This window comes from Pristiophorus japonicus, chromosome 8 (assembly GCF_044704955.1).
Source record: "Pristiophorus japonicus isolate sPriJap1 chromosome 8, sPriJap1.hap1, whole genome shotgun sequence".
Classification (NCBI taxonomy): domain Eukaryota; kingdom Metazoa; phylum Chordata; class Chondrichthyes; family Pristiophoridae; genus Pristiophorus; species Pristiophorus japonicus.
Genome location: NC_091984.1, coordinates 168713585 through 168731886, shown reverse-complemented (window position 1 = coordinate 168731886; position 18302 = coordinate 168713585). Strand labels below are relative to the sequence as shown.

Here is an 18302-nt window from a genome sequence, read left to right as displayed (position 1 = left end):
GAACCAGCCCATAACACCAGTCATTACACCACGGGAACCAGCCCATAACACCAGTTATTACACCGCTGGAACCAGCCCATAACACCAGTCATTACACCACGGGAACCAGCCCATAACACCAGTCATTACACCGCTGGAACCAGCCCATAACACCAGTCATTACACCACTGGAACCAGTTAATAACACCAGTCATTACACCACTGGAACCAGTTAATAACACCAGTCATTACACCGCTGGAAGCAGCCCATAACCTCAGTCATTACCACTCCGCTCCATTTTGGGCCAGAAAAGGTGGAATTGCCCTCCTCATCCATCGCGGCAGTAAGGAACACTCAAATGAGGTGCGTGCGCCCCGTTTCGGGCAGAGGGCAATTTCGGCCCCTTAAACTCTCGATTTTAGTTAGTTATTCGTAAGACTGTAATTATAGGATTTTGTATTATAATCTTGGTTTGTGTATTAAATACTAATTGCGATGATGGTAATTTATTCATAAAATAGCATGTCTGGCTGCTAAATTACATAAAATGAGTTTTGGGCAAATCAACAATTTCTGATTGACTAAGAGTCAGGACATGAAAGGAGCTCCCCGTGATCCCAAGATCACAGACGCACACAGCACGCCTCTCTGCAGGGATTGAAAGCAACCCTATGAAGGGGGGCACGCGTGGATCCCGTTCGGATATCGGTGGTGTACCCTTTCATCATCATCATCATAGGCAGTCCCTCGGAATCGAGGAAGACTTGCTTCCACTCTAAAAGTGAGTTCTCAGGTGGCTGTACAGTCCAATACGGCAATTACAGTCTCTGTCACAGGTGGGGCAGACAATGGTTGAAGGGAAGGGTGGGCGGGGAGTCTGGTTTGCCGCACGCTCCTTCCGCTGCCTGCGCTTGGTTCCTTAGCAATGCCACAACCGTGATTTCAGGGCCCATGACTTGCTCATCAGAAGTGTTTCATCAAGGGCACAAGCTGTGAAAGTTACTGCAGAGAATTGATAAAGGTTCACAACATCTATTATTCTGAGAGTGATACCAAGTTAAGTGAAATGTTGCAAACTAACCACATCTGCTGTTTGGTTAAATTTGCTTCTTAATAAACTTGATTTGCAATTTTTAGCCTGAGAGATATATATAATTTTGGAGTTTTTTGTCTACCAGCTGGAGCCCAGGAGTGTGCAGTAACATCTCCCACTACTTACAGAGCACACATTGAATGTAAATGGGTTTATTGTTTTCCCTTGGTGGCACACAGCCCAGATTTTTGATCATAAAGGAGTGTGGGCTCACCTGTGGGCACCAGAAAAAACTATAACGAACTATAAACACCTCTATCTATAGGTTGCTGTCAGAGATCCTGGTTATTCAAGCATGTACAGCCTGTACAGGGCATTGAGTGCACTTGTATAATGTCTCAATGTTAGAAGTGCCACGTTAAACTAATGTAAATTGAGTGAAATTCTGCAAGTACCTGTTTAAATGAAAAACGCCCCAAATACCCAGTTGCCTCTTTAGCTTAAATGGTATATAAAATTTTGCATTGGCACACTCCATAATTGGTATTTTTGCACATCCTGTATGTCTATCTTTTTATGAGACAAATAAAGATGCACCCTGCCCCCATTTGTGTTAAGATTTTAATTTTGAGCCTTCTGGGATTCAGTGTAATCTGAATCTTGAACACTATCTTGGACAATACGATTTCTTATCCAGGGTTCAGTGGCTTCAATGTCCCAGTCCCAATGGACGATTAGAACCACTTTTAGAACATGACCCAGCCCTGCCATTGGCCAGAAATGGTGGTTCTCTGTCAGCTAAGAAATTTGAAGGTACTATTTATTTTTATGCTAATTATTTCCCCCATGAAGATTGGAGGGGGGGGGAGAGAGTGAAAATCCATTGAGCAGCAGGTATTTCCAAGCACGTTGCTTCCTATTTAACCCTGCAGGGTTAATTTGATGCCACTGCATCAGGGACATTCCTTGTACACAGATGCTCGAAACCCGGATGTGTATGTTCTGATTTCATTGCAGAAGGACTTGCTATAATTAGTTTGTGCCTGAAGACTATGAAAGAATCCATAGGCAGTCGATGAGCATGGTACAGCACGTGGCCTGAAATAGTCAGTACATCTCGGCGGGATTCTTCTCACAAATTGCCGGGGTTTTCTGTGCACGCGCAAAAGGAATTTTTTCCGCGAATCTCGGGACTTTTCCTGAAAAAAAATCCCAAGGCTTAGGCGTTCCATCGCGAGTCACCAGACTTGGAAATACTGGGTCCTATTTGTCAAGAAAATTTCATTTTTCAATTATTTAATGGCAAATGGAATCAGTCAGCCCACCGCCCACTTGTCTACAGGTCAACGAGCAAGTTATTGCAGCCCCGTACAGCGCAACGAACTTCCAAAGTGCAGCACAGTCTAGACGTGATCCCACAAACATTGGTACAATCCAGTGTCCCCGGAGAGTGATTACAGGGAGAGAATAATGGGGATAAGGGAGTGATTACAGGCAATAGTGAAGGACAGGGAGTGATTGGAGAGAGATGAATGAGGCTTCTTTGAGCATGAGGATTGAGTTGATACTTTCCTGGAAAGCTGGCAGGAGAATTGATGACGTTACCTTGAAGATGAAAATCCTGGACCCTTTAAACCTAATGGTCATGTGCTGCCAGGCCAGATATTCGTCCACTCGAGCCCGTTTATGAAGGTCGGCCGGGTACCAGTGGTCGGGAGTCTGGTATTTACTTGCTAGGTATTTCAGAATTGCCACACTGCAAGAGAGAGAATTAAATTTCATTCTCCATCTGCCTCACTCTCGGTCAGTGTAACTCCGCCCACGGTCAGTGTAACTCCGCCCAGGGTCAGTGTAACTCCGCCCACAGTGTAACTCCACCTAGAATCAGTGTAACTCCGCCCAGGGTCAGTTTACTCCGCCCACAGTGCAATTCCACCCAGGGTCAGTGTAACTCCGCCCACAGTGTAACTCCGCCCTGGGTCAGTGTAACTCCGCCCACAGTGTAACTCCGCCCTGGGTCAGTGTAACTCCGCCCACAGTGTAACTCTGCCCACGGTCAGTGTAACTCCGCCCACAGTGTAACTCCGCCCACGGTCAGTGTAACTCCGCCCATGGTCAGTGCCAGCCTCGTTGTGGCACATGGAACTTGGTTAATTCAGCTTCCGAAAGGTGTTCATGTTTCGTTCATTCAATATGAATAAAAGATGAATGGCATCGTGTGAGAGAGAGAGAGATACAACAGCCAGTGTTTACAACTAACCAGCCTTGGAGATGTTTATGGTAACAATGTCTAGAAACTAGAAGGGATGTGTTCACCACAGCAAGGCCACTGGGTTTTTACGTGCATCTAACATTGTTGATATATGTTGGAGAAAACACATAGACTGGAGCATGGCAGCAGTGAGCAGGCAGAGAGACACAGAGCGGGGGCAGAGAGAGCACAGAGCGGGGGCAGAGAGAGCACAGACCGGGGGCACAGACCGGGGGCAGAGAGGGCACAGACCGGGGGCAGAGACAGCACAGACCGGGGGCAGAGAGAGCACAGACCGGGGGTACAGACCGGGGGCAGAGAGAGCACAGACCGGGGGTACAGACCGGGGGCAGAGAGAGCACAGACTGGGGTCAGAGAGAGCACAGAGTGGGGGCACAGAGCGGGGGCAGAGAGAGCACAGAGCGGGGGCACAGACCGGGGGCAGAGAGAGCGGAGACCAGGTGCACATCCGGGGGCAGAGAGAGCGGAGACCGGGGGCACAGAGCGGGGGCAGAGAGAGCACAGACCGGGGGCACAGACCGGGGGCAGAGAGAGTGGAGACCGGGGGCACAGAGCGGGGGCAGAGAGGGCACAGACCGGGGGCAGAGAGAGCACAGACTGGGGTCAGAGAGAGCACAGACCGGGGGCACAGACCGGGGGCAGAGAGAGCACAGAGCGGGGGCACAGACCGGGGGCAGAGAGAGCGGAGACCGGGGGCACAGACCGGCGGCAGAGAGAGCACAGAGTGGGGGCACAGAGCGGGGGCAGAGAGAGCATAGACCGGGGGCACAGACCGCGGGCAGAGAGAGCGGAGACCGGGGGCACAGAGCGGGGGCAGAGAGGGCACAGACCGGGGGCAGAGAGAGCACAGACTGGGGTCAGAGAGAGCACAGACCGGGGGCACAGACCGGGGTCAGAGAGAGCACAGAGCGGGGGCACAGACCGGGGGCAGAGAGAGCACAGAGTGGGGGCACAGAGCGGGGGCAGAGAGAGCACAGACCGGGGGCACAGACCGCGGGCAGAGAGAGCGGAGACCGGGGGCACAGAGCGGGGGCAGAGAGGGCACAGACCGGGGGCAGAGAGAGCACAGACTGGGGGCACAGACCGGGGGCAGAGAGAGCACAGAGCGGGGGCACAGACCGGGGGCAGAGAGAGCGGAGACCGGGGGCACAGACCGGCGGCAGAGAGAGCACAGAGTGGGGGCACAGAGTGGGGGCACAGACCGGGGGCAGAGAGAGCACAGACAGGGGGCAGAGAGGGCACAGACCGGGGGCACAGACCGGGGGCAGAGAGAGCACAGAGCGGGGCACAGACCGGGGGCAGAGAGGGCACAGAGCGGGGCACAGACCGGGGTCAGAGAGAGCACAGAGCGGGGGCAGAGAGAGCACAGAGCGGGGCACAGACCGGGGTCAGAGAGAGCACAGAGCGGGGGCAGAGAGAGCACAGAGCGGGGGCAGAGAGAGCACAGAGCGGGGGCACAGACCGGGGGCAGAGAGAGCACAGACAGGGGACAGAGCAGGCACAGACCGGGGGCACAGACCGGGGGCAGAGAGAGCACAGACCGGTGGCAGAGAGAGCACAGAGCGGGGGCAGAGAGAGCACAGAGCGGGGGCACAGACCGGGGGCAGAGAGAGCGGAGACTGGGGGCACAGACCGCGGGCAGAGAGAGCGGAGACTGGGGGCACAGACCGGGGGCAGAGAGAGCACAGAGTGGGGGCACAGACCGGGGGCAGAGAGAGCACAGAGCGGAGCACGGAGGCAGTGAGGAGGCAGGTGAAGCAGACTGGAGCAGGAACAGAGGCAGTGAGGAGGTAGAGAGCCTCCTGTGAAAACAACAACAAAAGCAACATCTGCAAAACAGCTATAGTGACATAACAACCAGGTGGGAGCTGATTGGTGAGTAGCTGTTAAGTGTTTCTAATTAATAGTCTATTAAGTAAAGGCATGGCAGAGCAGCTTAGTCCCGTGGAATGCACATCCTGTGCCATGTGGGAACTCTAGGATGCTTCCTGTGTCGTGGATATCCATGTGCAGGAGGTGTCGTCGGCTAGAGGAGCTCGAGCTCCAGGTTTCGGAACTTGAGCAACATCTAGCATCACTGTGGTCCATCCGCGAGGCTGAGAGCTTCGTGGATAGCACATTTCAGGAGGTGTTCACCCCGCAGCTTAACAGTGTGCAGACAGAGAGGGAATGTGTGACTTCCAGACAGAAGAGGAGGACAAGGCAGGTAGTGCAGGAGTCCCCTGAGCACATCGTGCTCTCCATCCAGTATTCTGTTCTGCCTGCTGGTGAGGGCGATGGTTCCTCTGGGGAGTGCTGCTGGAGCCAAGTCCGCAGCACCATGGGTGGCTCAGTTGTACGGGGTGGGGGGGGAAGGCGGAGGAAGAAGAATGGAAGAGCTATAGTGGTAGAGGATTCGATAGTTAGGGGAGCAGACAGGTGTTTCTGCGACCGCAGACGAGACTCCAGCATAGTATGTTGCCTCCTGGTGCCAGGGTCAAGGATGTCACCGAGCGGCTGCAGGATATTCTGAGGGGAGAGGGTGAACAGCCAGAGGTCGTGGTCTATATCGGTACCAACAACATAGGTAGAAAAAAGGATGAGGTCCTGCGGGCAGATTTTAGGGAGCTAGGAAAGAGATTAAAAAGCAGGACCTCAAAAGTATTGATCTCCAGATTACTCCCGGTGCCATGCGTGTATATAGAAATAGAAGGATAGAGCAGATGAATGTGTGACTGGAGAGATGGTGCAGGAGGGAGGGCTTCAGATTCCTGGAGCATTGTGACTAGTTCTGGGGGAGGTGGGACCTGTACAGGCCAGACGGATTGTACCTCAATGGGGCCGGAACCAATATCCTCGCAGGGAGGTTTGCTAGTGCTGTTGGGGAGGATTTAAACTAATTTGGCAGGGAGATGGACACCAGGATGTAACATTAGAAAGGGGAAATAAAGTGCTCAAAGGATTGGGAGAGGCAGAGAGCACTAAAGTAAGAAATAGTAAGGTATTAGATGGGGTCCAACTAAGAGAGAATACAGGATGGTCTAAGATAGGTTTACAGTGTATGTATGTGAACGCACAAAGCGTAATAAACAAGGTAAATGAGCTGCAGGCACATATAGCCACATGGGAATATGATGTTGTGGCAATAACTGAGACCTGGCTCAAAAAAGGGCCGGATTGGGTATTAAATATTCCTGGTTATAAGGTGTTCAGGAAAGATAGGGAAAGAAAGATAGGAGGTGGTGTGGCAGTATTGGTTAATGAGAATGTTACGGTGCTGGAGAGAGAGGATGTCCTGGAGGGGTCAAGGACAGAGTCTATATGGCTAGAGTTAAGAAATAATAAAGGTGCCATTACACCACTATATAGGCCACAAAATAGTGGGAAAGATATGGAGGAGCAAATTTGCAGAGAAATTACAGAGAGGTGCAAGAACTATAGAGTAGTACTAGTGGGGAACATCAACTATACTAATATAGACTGGGATTGTAATAGTGTAAAAGCAGAGAAGGGGAAGAATTTCTGAAGTGTGTTCAGAAGAACTTTCTTGATCAGTATGTTTCTGGAGGGAGGAGGCATTGCTGGATCTGGTTCTGGGGAGTGAGGTGGGTCTAGTGGAGCAAGTGTCAGTAGGGGAACATTTAGGGAACAGTAATCATAGTATGATAAGTTTTAGATTAGCTATGGAAAAGGACAGAGAGGAATCTAGAGTAAAAATGTTTAACTGGAGGAAGGTCAATTTCAGTGGGATGAGAACAGATCTAGCCTGGGTAAACTGAAATCAAAGATTGGCAGGCAAAACTGTAAAGGAACAATGGGCTGCCTTTAAATAGGAAATTGTTCAGGTACAGACCACACCTGGAGTATTGTGTACAGTTTTGGTCTCCTTACCTAAGGAAGGATATAGTTGCCTCAGGGAGTGCAACGAAGGTTCACCAGACTGATTCCTGGATGGGGGGATTGTCCTATGAGGTGAGATTGAGTGGACTAGGCCAGTATTCTCTAGAGTTGAGAAGAATGAGCGGTGATCTCATTGAAACATACAAAATTCTTACAAGGCTTGACAGGATAGATGCAGGGAGGATGTTTCCCCGGGCTGGGGAGTCTAGAACCAGGAGCCATAGTCTCAGAATAAGGGGTCGGCCATTTAGGACTGAGATGAGGAGAAATTTCTTCACTCAGAGGGTGGTGAATCTTTGAAATTCTCTACCCCAGAGGGCTGTGGAAGCTCAGTCATTGAGTATATTCAAGACAGAGATCGCTAGATTTTTGAATGTTAAGGAAATCAAGGGATTATGGGGATAGTGCAGGAAAATGGAGTTGAGGTAGAAGATCAACTATGAACTCATTGAATGGCGGTGCAGGCTCGAGGGGCCGAATGGCCTACTCCTGCTCCTATTTCTTATGTTCTATGTTCTTACAGTTGAGGTACATTCCCATGAGCGGGAAAGGTAGGGCAACTAAAGTCCGAGCTCCCTGGATGACAAAACAGATGGAGAATATGATGAAGCAGAAAAGAGTGCATACGACAGATGTCAGGTTGCAAATACATCTGAGAATCAGGCTGTATATAGAAAGGTCAGAGAAGTGAAAAAGAAAATGAGAAGGGTAAAGAGAGAGTATGAGAATAAAATGGCAGCCAACATAAAAGGTAATCCCAAAATGTTCTATCGGCACAGAAATAGTAAATGGGTAGTAAAAGGAGGGGTGGGGCCGATTAGGGACCAAAAAGGAGCCCTACACATGGAGGCAGAAGGTATGGATGAGGTTCTAAATGGCGGACGGAGCCTTTGAGTGGGGGGAGTAAAAAGAAAGGTTGTAGTGGTAGGGGACAGTATCATTAGGGGGATAGATACTGTTCTCTGCAGCCGAGAGCGTGAGTCCCGAAGGCTGTGTTGCCTGCCCGGTGCCAGGGTTAAGGACATCTCCTCTGGGCTGGAGAGGAACTTGGAGTGGGAGGGGGAAGATCCAGTTGTCGTGGTCCACGTGGGTACCAATGACATAGGTAGGACAAAGAAAGAGGTTCTGCTGAGGGAGTATGAGCAGCTAGGGGCTAAATTAAAAAGCAGAACCACAAAGGTAATAATCTCTGGATTACTACCTGAGCCACGAGCAAATTTGCATCGGGTCAATAACATCAGAGAGTTAAACATGTGGCTCAAAGACTGGTGTGGGAGAAATGGGTTTTGGTTCGTGGGGCACTGGTACCAGTACTGGGGTAAAGGAGCTGTTCCGTTGGGACGGGCTCCACTTAGACCGTGCTGGGACTAGGGTCCTGGCAAATCGAATAACTAGGGCTGTAGAGAGAGCTTTAAACTAAATAGTGGGGGGGAGTGATCCGGTGAGGGGAAATTTTAAAAAGTCAAAGAGAAAGGAGAAGGCAATAGAGCAGGGTAGCGATAGGGATAATGATAACCAGAGTGTGACAGGAAGGGACAGAGTGTACAAGCATAATAGTGCACCAGAAAGTGGGGTCAGAGTAGGGAAAAATGGTAAAAAGTCAAAATTAAAAGCTCTTTATCTGAATGCATGGAGCATTCGTAACAAGATAGATGAGTTGACGGCACAAATTTAAATAAATGGGTAAGATCTGATAGACATTGCAGAGACGTGGTTGCAAGGTGACCAAGGCTGGCAGATGAATATTATGGGTTGTTTGCCATTTCGGAAGGATAGGCAGAAAGGAAAAGGAGGTGGGGTAGCTCTGTTAATAAAGGATGAGATTTGCGTTAGTGAGAAATGATATTGGCTCAGACGATCAAGATGTAGAATCAGTTTGGGTGGAGATAAGAAATAATAAGGGAAATAAGTCACTGGTGGGAGTAGTCTATATGCCCCCAAACTATAGGACAGAATATAAATCAAGAAATAATGGGGGCTTGTAAGAAAGGTACTGCAACAATCATGAGCGATTTTAATCTTCATATAGATTGGACAATCAAATTGTCAAAGGTAGTCTTGAGGACGAGTTCATAGAGTGTATTCGGGATGGTTTCTTGGAACAATATGTTGTGGAACCAACAGGGAGCAGGCTATTTTAGATCTGGTAATGTGTAATGAGATAGGAATAATTAATGATCTCATAGTCAAGGATCCTCTAGGGAAGAGTGATTATAGCATGTTAGAATTTCAAATTCAGTTTGAGGCTGAGAAACTTGGATCTCAAACCAGTGTCCCGAACTTAAATAAAGGCAATTACAAAGGTATGAAGACAGAGTTGGCTAAAGTGGACTGGGAAAATAGATTAAAGGGTAAGATGGTAGATAAGCAGTGGCAGACATTTAAGGAGATATTTCATAACTCTCAGCAAAGATCTCAATGAGAAAGAAAGACTCTAAGAGAAGGATGAACTATCTGTGGCAAACTAAGGAAGTTAAGGATGGCATCAAATTGAAAACAAAGGCATACAATGGTGCGAAGATTCGTGATGGACTAGAGGATTGGGAAATTGTTAGAAAGCAGCAAAGGATGACTAAAAACATAATAAAGAGAGAGAAGATAGATTATGAGAGTAAACTAGTAAGAAATATAAAAACAGACAGCAAGCGCTTCGACAGGTATATAAAAAGGAAGAGAGTAGCTAAACTAAACGTTGGTCCCTTAGAGAATGAGACTGAGGAATTAATAATGGGAAACTAGGAAATGGCAGAGACTTTGAACAAATATTTTGTATCAGTCACGGTAAAGGACACTAAAAACATCCCAATAATAATAGAAAGTCAATGGGTTATAGGGATGGGGGAACTTAAAACAATCACACAAGATAAGAGCTCATGGGGTTAGGGGTAATATATTAGCATGGATAGAGGATTGGTGAACTAACAGAAAACAGAGAGTCGGGATAAATGGGTCATTTTCAGATTGGCAATCAGTAACTAGTGGGGTGCCGCAGGGATCGGTGCTGGGGCCTCAACTATTTACTATCTATATTAATGACTTGAATGAAGGGTCCGAGTGTAATATAGCCAAATTTGCTGATGATACAAAGGTAGGAAAGCAAGTTGTGAAGAGGACACAATAGGCTAAGTGAGTGGCAAAAATTTGGCAGATGGAGTAAAATGTGAGAAAATGTGAGGTTATCTACTTTGGCAGGAAAAATAAAAAAGCAAATTATTATTTAAATGGAGAGAGATTACAAAATGCTGTGGTAGAGAGGGACCTGGGGGCCCTTGTGCATGAAACACAAAAAGTGAGTATGCAGGTACAGCAAGTAATTAGGAAGGCAAATAGAATGTTGGCCTTTATTGCTAGGGGGATAGAGTATAAAAGTAGGGAAGTCCTGCTACAACTGTACAGAGTATTGGTGAGTCCACACCTGGAGTACTGAATACAGTTTTGGTCTCCGTATTTAAGGAGAGATATACTTGCATTGGAGGCAGTTCAGAGAAGGTTCAGAGAAGGTTCACTAGGTTGATTCCTGAGATTAAGGGGTTGTCATGAAGAAAGGTTGAGCAGGTTGTGCCTATACTCACTGGAGTTTAGAAGAATGAGAGGTGATCTTATTGAAACATATAAGATTCTGAGGGGGTGGATGCAGAGAGGATGTTTCCCCTCATGGGGAATCTAGAACTAGGGGACATAGTTTCAGAATAAGGGGCCGCCCATTTAAAACTGAGATGAGGAGGAATTTCTTCTCTCAGAGGGTTGTAAATCAGTGGAATTCTCTGCCCCAGAGAGCTGTGGAATATATATAGAGAGTCATTGAATATATTTAAGGTGGAGATAGACAGATTTTTGAGCGATAAGGGAGTAAAGGGTTATGGGGAGCGGGCAGGGAAGTGGAGCTGAGTCCATGATCAGATCAGCCATGATCTTATTAAATGGCAGAGCAGGCTCGAGGGGCCAAATGGCCTACTCCTGCTCCTATTTTTATGTTCTTATGAGTACTTTGCATCTGTCTTCACCAAGAAAGAAAATGTTGCCATAGACACAGTGGAGATACTGGATAGGATAAAAGATGATAAAGAGGAGGTATTAGAAAGTCTGGCTGTACTTAAAATAGATAAATCACCAGGAGCAGATGGGTTGCATCCTGGGTAGCTTAGGGAATTGTGGGAGCAAATCGCGGAGGTACAGGCCATAATATTCCAATCTTCTTTAGATATGGGGGAGGTGCCGGAGGACTGGAGAATTGCAAATGTTATACCCTTGTTTAAAAAAGGATGTAAGGATAAACCCAGTAACTACAGGCCAGTCAGTTTAACTTCGATAGTGAGGAAGCTTTTAGAAACAGTAATCAGGGACCAAATTAACAGTCACTTGGATAGGGGTGGATTAACTAAGGAAAGCCAGCAGGGATTTGTTGAAGGCAAATTGTGTTTAACCAAATTGATTTTTTTCATGAGATAACAAAGAGGTTGTTGAGGGCAATGTGGTTGATGTGATGTACATGGATTTCCAAAAGGCATTCAACAAAATGCCACATAATAGGATTACCAGCAAAGTTGAAGCCCATGGGACAAAAGGGGCAGTGACAGCATGGATACGAAATTGGCCAAGTGACAGGAAACAGAGAGTAGTGGTGAACGGTTGTTTTTCAGACTGGAGAGAGGTATACAGTGGTGTTCCCCAGGGGTCGGTACGAGGACCACTGCTTTTCGTGATATATATTAATGACTTAGACGTGGGGGTACAGGGAACAATTTCAAAATTGCAGATGACACAAAACTGGGAAGTATAATGAACAGTGAGGAGGATAGTGATAGACTTCAGGAAGACACAGACAGGCTGGTAGAATGGGCGGAGAGGTGACAGATGAAATTTAATGCAGAAAAGTGTGAAGTGATACATTTTGGTAGAAAGAATGAGGAGAGGAAATATAAACTAACAGGTACAATCCTGAAGGGGGTGCATGAACAGAGAGATCTGGGGGTATATGTGCACAAATCGTTGCAGGTGGCAGGGCAAGTTGAGAAAGCGGTTAAAATGGCTTACAGGTCCCTGGGCTTCATAAATAGAGGCGTAGAGTACAAAAGTGTGGAAATGATGATGAACCTGTATAAAACACTGGTTCGGCCTCAACTGGAGTATTGTGTCCAATTCTGGGCACCGCACTTTCGGAAGGATGTGAAGGCCTTAGAGAGGGTGCAGAAAAGATTTACGGAAATTATTCCAGGGATGAGGGACTTCAGTTATGTGGAGATACCGGAGAAGCTGGGGTTTTTCCCCTTGGAGCAGAGAAGGTTGAGAGGAGATTTGATCGAGGTGTTCAAAATCATGAGGGGTCTGGACAGAGTATTTAGAGAGAAACTGTTCCCATTGGCAGAAGGGTCGAGAACCAAAGGACACAGATTTAAGGTGATTGGCAAAAGAACCAAAGGAGACATAAGAAAAAACTTTTTTAGGCAGCGAGTGGTTAGGATCTGGAATGCACGGCCTGAGAGGGTGGTGGAGGCAGACTCAATCACAGCTTTCAAAAGGGAGTTGGATAAGTACCTGAAGGTAAAAATGTGCAGGGCCATGGGGAAAGGGCAAGGGAGTGGGGCTGGCTGAGAGTCGGTAGGGGCTCAACGGGCCGATTGGCCTTCTTCCGTGCTGTAACCATTCTACGATTCGATGAAAATGTATACAGGGGTACTTGTGTCAGTTCCAGTTTGATAAGAAAACAGTGTATAAATATGAGGTTTGTCCTTTGTTCAAGCAGAATGAGGCAGGACACATGCCGAGGTACATGTGCTCTATCTGTGACAATACTCCGCTTGTATATTATTTTTGTATGCTGAAGTTAAAGAATAAAATGATTGTAACCAGAAGACTGAATTTATTGCTACGCCAGTGAACAACAGAAGTCTGTTTTAAGACAACATTCACACAGCGTCAGTCTCGGTCAGCGTCACTCCGAACCAGTATCAGTCCGGCCCAGTGTCAGTCCCAGTCAGCGTCACTCCGGCCCAGTATCACGCCCAGTCATTGTCACTCCCGGTCAATGTCACTCCGGCCCAGTGTCACTCCGGCCCAGTGTCAGTCCCGGTCAGCGTCACTCCCGGTCAGTGTCACTCCCGGTCAGTGTCACTCCGGCCCAGTGTCACTCCCGGTCAGTGTCACTACGGCCCAGTGTCACTCCGGCCCAGTGTCAGTCCCGGTCAGCGTCACTCCCGGTCAGTGTCACTCCCGGTCAGTGTCACTCCCGGTCAGCGTCATTCCCGGTCAGCGTCATTCCTGGTCAGCGTCACTCCCAGCAAGTGTCAACCCAGCCCAGTGTCTCTCCCGGTCAGCGTCACTCCCGGTCAGTGTCACTCTGGCCCAGTGTCACTCCCGGTCAGTGTCACTCTGGCCCAGTGTCACTCCCGGTCAGTGTCACTCCCGGTCAGCGTCATTCCGGCCAGTGTCACTCCTGGTCAGCGTCACTCCCGGTCAGTGTCACTGCCGGCCCAGTGTCACTCCCGGTCAGTGTCACTCCAGCCCAGCATCATTCCCGGTCAGTGTCACTCCGGCCCAATGTCACTCCAGCCCAGCATCTTTCCCGGTCAGTGTCACTCCAGCCCAGCATCATTCCCGGTCAGTGTCACTCCGGCCCAGTGTCACTCCCGGTCAGCATCATTCCAGCCAGTGTCACTCCTGATCAGCGTCACTCCCAGCAAGTGTCAACCCAGCCCAGTGTCTCTCCCGGTCAGCGTCACTCCCGGCCCAGTGTCACTCCCGGCCCAGTGTCACTCCCGGTCAGTGTCACTCCAGCCCAGCATCATTCCCGGTCAGTGTCACTCCAGCCCAGTGTCACTCCAGCCCAGCACCATTCCCGGTCAGTGTCACTCCGGCCCAGTGTCACTCCAGCACAGCATCATTTCCGGTCAGTGTCACTCCGGCCCAGTGTCACTCCAGCACAGCATCATTCCCGGTCAGTGTCACTCCAGCCCAGCATCATTCCTGGTCAGTGTCACTCCGGCCCAGAGTCACTCCCGGTCAGTGTCACTCACGGTCAGCGTCACTCCGGCCCAGTGTCACTCCCGGCCCAGTGTCACTCCCGGTCAGCGTCACTCCGGCCCAGTGTCACTCCCGGCCCAGTGTCACTCCCGGTCAGTATCACTCCAGCCCAGCATCATTCCTGGTCAGTGTCACTCCGGCCCAGTGTCACTCCCGGTCAGCGTCACTCCGGCCCAGTGTCACTCCCGGTCAGTATAACTCCAGCCCAGCATCATTCCCGGTCAGTGTCACTCCGGCACAGTGTCACTCCCGGTCAGTATCACTCCCGGTCAGTGTCACTTCCAGTCAGTGTCACTCCGGCCCAGTGTCACTCCGGCCCAGTGTCACTCCTGGTCAGTGTCACTCCCGGTCAGTGTCACTCCCGGTCAGTATCACTCCAGCCCAGCATCATTCCTGGTCAGTGTCACTCCAGCCCAGTGTCACTCCGGCCCAGCATCACTCCTGGTCAGTGTCACTCCGGCCCAGTGTTACTCCCGGTCAGAGTCACTCCGGCCCAGCGTCACTCCCGGTCAGTGTCACTCCGGCCCAGTGTCACTCCCGGTCAGTCCCTGTCAGTGTCGATCCCGGTCACCGTCACTCCCGGTCAGTGTCACTCCAGCCCAGCGTCACTCCTGGTCAGTATCATGGTGTTGGTGTTAGCTTTTCAGCAGGATCGGTCAGCTCTGATCTAATTTCCCATCAGTGCCCAGAGTAGAAAGGAGCTGTATATAAAGTTATCGTGGAGAATCCCAATTCCGAGGTTTCTGACTACACGGCGCTAGATTTTTGAGGGTTTTCTGCCTGTTTTCGGTCCTAGCACACCCAATCGCAGCCCCTCACCCCGCTAATTTTAAACACCATATTATTAAATAAATCACTAATATACAATCCCCCTTCTCTGCTCTAAGGAGAACGAGCCCAGCTTCTCCAGTCTCTCCACATCGCTGAAGTCCCTCGTCTCTGGTACCATTTTGGTAAATCTCTTCTGCATACCTTCCAAGGCCTTAGCATTTATCCGAGACCCCGTCTGCTCTCTAAGGTGGGCGTAAAAGATCACATAACACTATTTCAGAGGAGTCTCCCCGGAGTCCTGGCCAATATTTACCCCTCGACCAACATCATTAAAATAGATGGTCATTTTTCTCATTGCTGTTTGTGGGAGCTTGCTGTGCACAAATTTAAGTTCGCTCCATTACAACAGTCACTAGACTTTTTAAACGTTTTTCATTAGCTCTAAAGCACTTTGGGATGCCCTGGGGTTGTGAAAGGCGCTATATAAATGCAAGTATTTTTTCTGGTACACACCCTCTCTATCAGAGATCGCTTCTCTCCCTCGCTCAGTTGCTCTGCTATAATAACCTGCATAAATTGACAAAATGCTTTCTCTTTCTCAGCACCGACCCCCCTTGGTCAGCACAGAATGTGTTTCAGTGGTTTGGGATTAGAAGTGTGTGCTCACCTCTCAGCCAGAGTGAAGTCTCCATCCTTTAGCGCTGGCACGAGTCTCAAGGAATTAACTTTCCCAAACTCCTCACTGTACTGCTGGCCTGCAGACAACAGAACATAGATCCCACTGATCATAGAACACACCGATCATAGAATGGCACAGTGTATCAGTTTAACGGTTTGAGGAGGGGAGAGGGGAGGGGAGAGGGGGAGAGGAGTGAGGGAGAGGAGAGGGGGGCAGAGTAGTGAGGGAGAGGAGAGGGGGCAGAGTAGTGAGGGAGAGAAGAGGGGGCAGAGTAGTGAGGGAGAGGAGAGGAGGGCAGAGTAGTGAGGGAGAGAAGAGGGGGCAGAGTAGTGAGGGAGAGGAGAGGAGGGCAGAGTAGTGAGGGAGAGAAGAGGGGGCAGAGTAGTGAGGGAGAGGAGAGGAGGGCAGAGTAGTGAGGGAGAGGAGAGGAGGGCAGAGTAGTGAGGGAGAGGAGAGGGGGGCAGAGTAGTGAGGGAGAGGAGAGGGGGCAGAGTAGTGAGGGAGAGGAGAGGGGGGCAGAGTAGTGAGGGAGAGGAGGAGAGGGGGCAGAGTAGTGAGGGGAGAGGAGAGGGGGCAGAGTAGTGAGGGAGAGGAGAGGAGGGCAGAGTAGGTGAGGGAGAGGAGAGGGGGCAGAGTAATGAGGGAGAGGAGAGGGGGACAGAGTAGTAAGGGAGAGAAGAGGGGGCAGAGTAGTGAGGGAGAGGAGAGGAGGGCAGAGTAGTGAGGGAGAGAAGAGGGGGCAGAGTAGTGAGGGAGAAGAGAGGAGGGCAGAGTAGTGAGGGAGAGGAGAGGGGGTCAGAGTAGTGAGGGAGAGGAGAAAATGGGAAGGGGAAGAAAGAGGAGAGGAGAGAGAAGAGACGGGGAGAGGCGAGAGAGAGAGAGAGGAGGGGGAGAGGAGAGAGAGAGAGGAGAGGGGAGGGGAGAGGGGGAGAGGAGCGGGGGAGAGGAGAGAGAGAGAGAGGAGAGGGGGAGAGGAGCGGAGGAGAGGAGAGAGAGAGAGGAGAGGGGGAGAAGAGCGGGGGGAGGAGAGAGAGAGAGGAGAGGGGGAGAGGGGAGAGCGAGAGGAGAGGGAGAGAGAGAGGGGAGAGGAGAGAGAGAGAGAGAGAGGGAGAGGGGGAGAGGAGAGAGAGAGAGGAGAGGGGGGAGGGAGAGGGGGAGAGGAGAGAGAGAGAGTGAGAGAGAGGGGGGAGGGAGAGGAGAGAGAGAGGGGAGGGGGGAGAGGAGAGAGAGAGAGGAGAGAGGAGAGGGGAGAGGAAAGAGAGAGAGGAGAGGAGAGAGAGGAGAGGGGGAGAGAGAGAGAGGAGAGGAGAGAGAGAGAGAGGAGAGGGGGAGAGGGAGAGAGAGAAAGGAGAGGGGGAGAGGAGAGAGAGAGAGAGGAGAGGGCGAGAAGAGCGGGGAGAGAGAGAGAGAGAGAGAGGGAGAGAGAGAGAGGGGAGAGGAGAGAGAGAAGAGAGGGAGAGAGGAGAGGGAGAGAGGAGAGGGGGAGAGGAGAGGGGGAGAGGGAGAGAGAGAGAGAGAGAGGAGAGGGGGAGAGAGAGAGAGAGGAGAGGGGGAGAGGAGAGGGGGAGAGGAAGAGAGAGGAGAGGGGAGAGAGAGAGAGAGGAGAGGGGGGAGAGGGGAGGGGGAGAGGAGAGAGAGAGAAGAGATGGGGAGAGGGAGAGGGGGAGAGGAGAGAGAAAGAGAGGAGAGGGGAGAGAGAGAGAGAGAGGAAGAGGGGAGAGGAGAGAGAGGGAGAAGAGAGAGGAGAGGGGGGAGAGGAGAGAGAGAGAGTGAGTGGGGGAGAGGAGAGAGAGAGAGAGAGGGGGAGAGGAAGAGAGAGAGGAGAGGAGAGAGAGGGGAGAAGGGGGAGAGAGAGAGGAGAGAAAAGAGGGGAGAGAGGAGAGAGGGAGGGGGAAGAGGGAGTGGGGGAGAGGAGAGAGAGAGAGATGAGAGGGGAGAGGGGGAAAAGAGAGAGAGGAGAGGGGGGGGAGAGGAGAGAGAGAGAGAGAGAGAGGAGAGGGGAGAGGAGACAGAGAGAGAAGAGAGAGGAGAGGGGGAGAGGAGAGAGAGGAGAGAGAGGAGAGGGGGAGAGGAGAGAGAGAGAGGAGAGAGAGAAGAGTCGGAGAGAGAGAGAGAGAGAGAGGAGAGGGGGAGAGGAGAGAGAAAGAGAGGAGAGGGGGAGAGGAGAGAGAGAGAGGGAAGAGGGGGAGAGGAGAGAGAGAGGAGAGGGGAGAGGAGAGAGAGAGGAGAGGGGGAGAGGAGATAGAGAGAGGAGAGGGGGAGAGGAGAGAGAGAGAGGAGAGGGGAGAGGAGAGGGGGAGAGGGAGAGAGAGGGGAGGGAGAGGAGAGGGGGAGAGGAGAGAGAGGAGAGGGGGAGAGAAGAGGGGGAGAGGGGAGAGAGAGGGGGAGAGGAGAGAGAGAGAGAAGTGGGGGAGAGGAGAGGGGGAGAGGAGAGAGAGAGGAGAGAGAGAGAGGGGAGAGGGGAGAGAAGAGAGAGAGAGAGGAGAGAAAAGAGGGGAGAGGAGAGAGAGAGAGAGAGGAGTGGGGGAGAGGAGAGAGAGAGAGATGAGAGGGGGAGAGGAAAGAGAGAGAGGAGAGGGGGAGAGGAGAGAGAGAGAGAGAGGAGAGGGAGAGGAGACAGAGAGAGGAGAGAGGAGAGAGGGGAGAGGAGAGAGAGGAGAGAGAGGAG

General features: G+C 50.7%; 1 protein-coding gene across 1 annotated transcript in view; it reads right to left on the bottom strand.

The window, feature by feature from the left end:
• LOC139269218 (glutathione S-transferase theta-3-like) overlaps nt 1–18302 on the bottom strand; it is a 32169-nt gene that overhangs the window by 12468 nt on the left and 1399 nt on the right. Inside the window, exons 2-3 of the mRNA XM_070888310.1 lie at nt 15623–15736; nt 2619–2769 (exon numbers count right to left, since the gene is read on the bottom strand). Coding sequence (XP_070744411.1) covers nt 2619–2769; nt 15623–15736 — 265 coding nt within the window. The remainder of the gene's footprint in view (nt 1–2618; nt 2770–15622; nt 15737–18302) is intronic.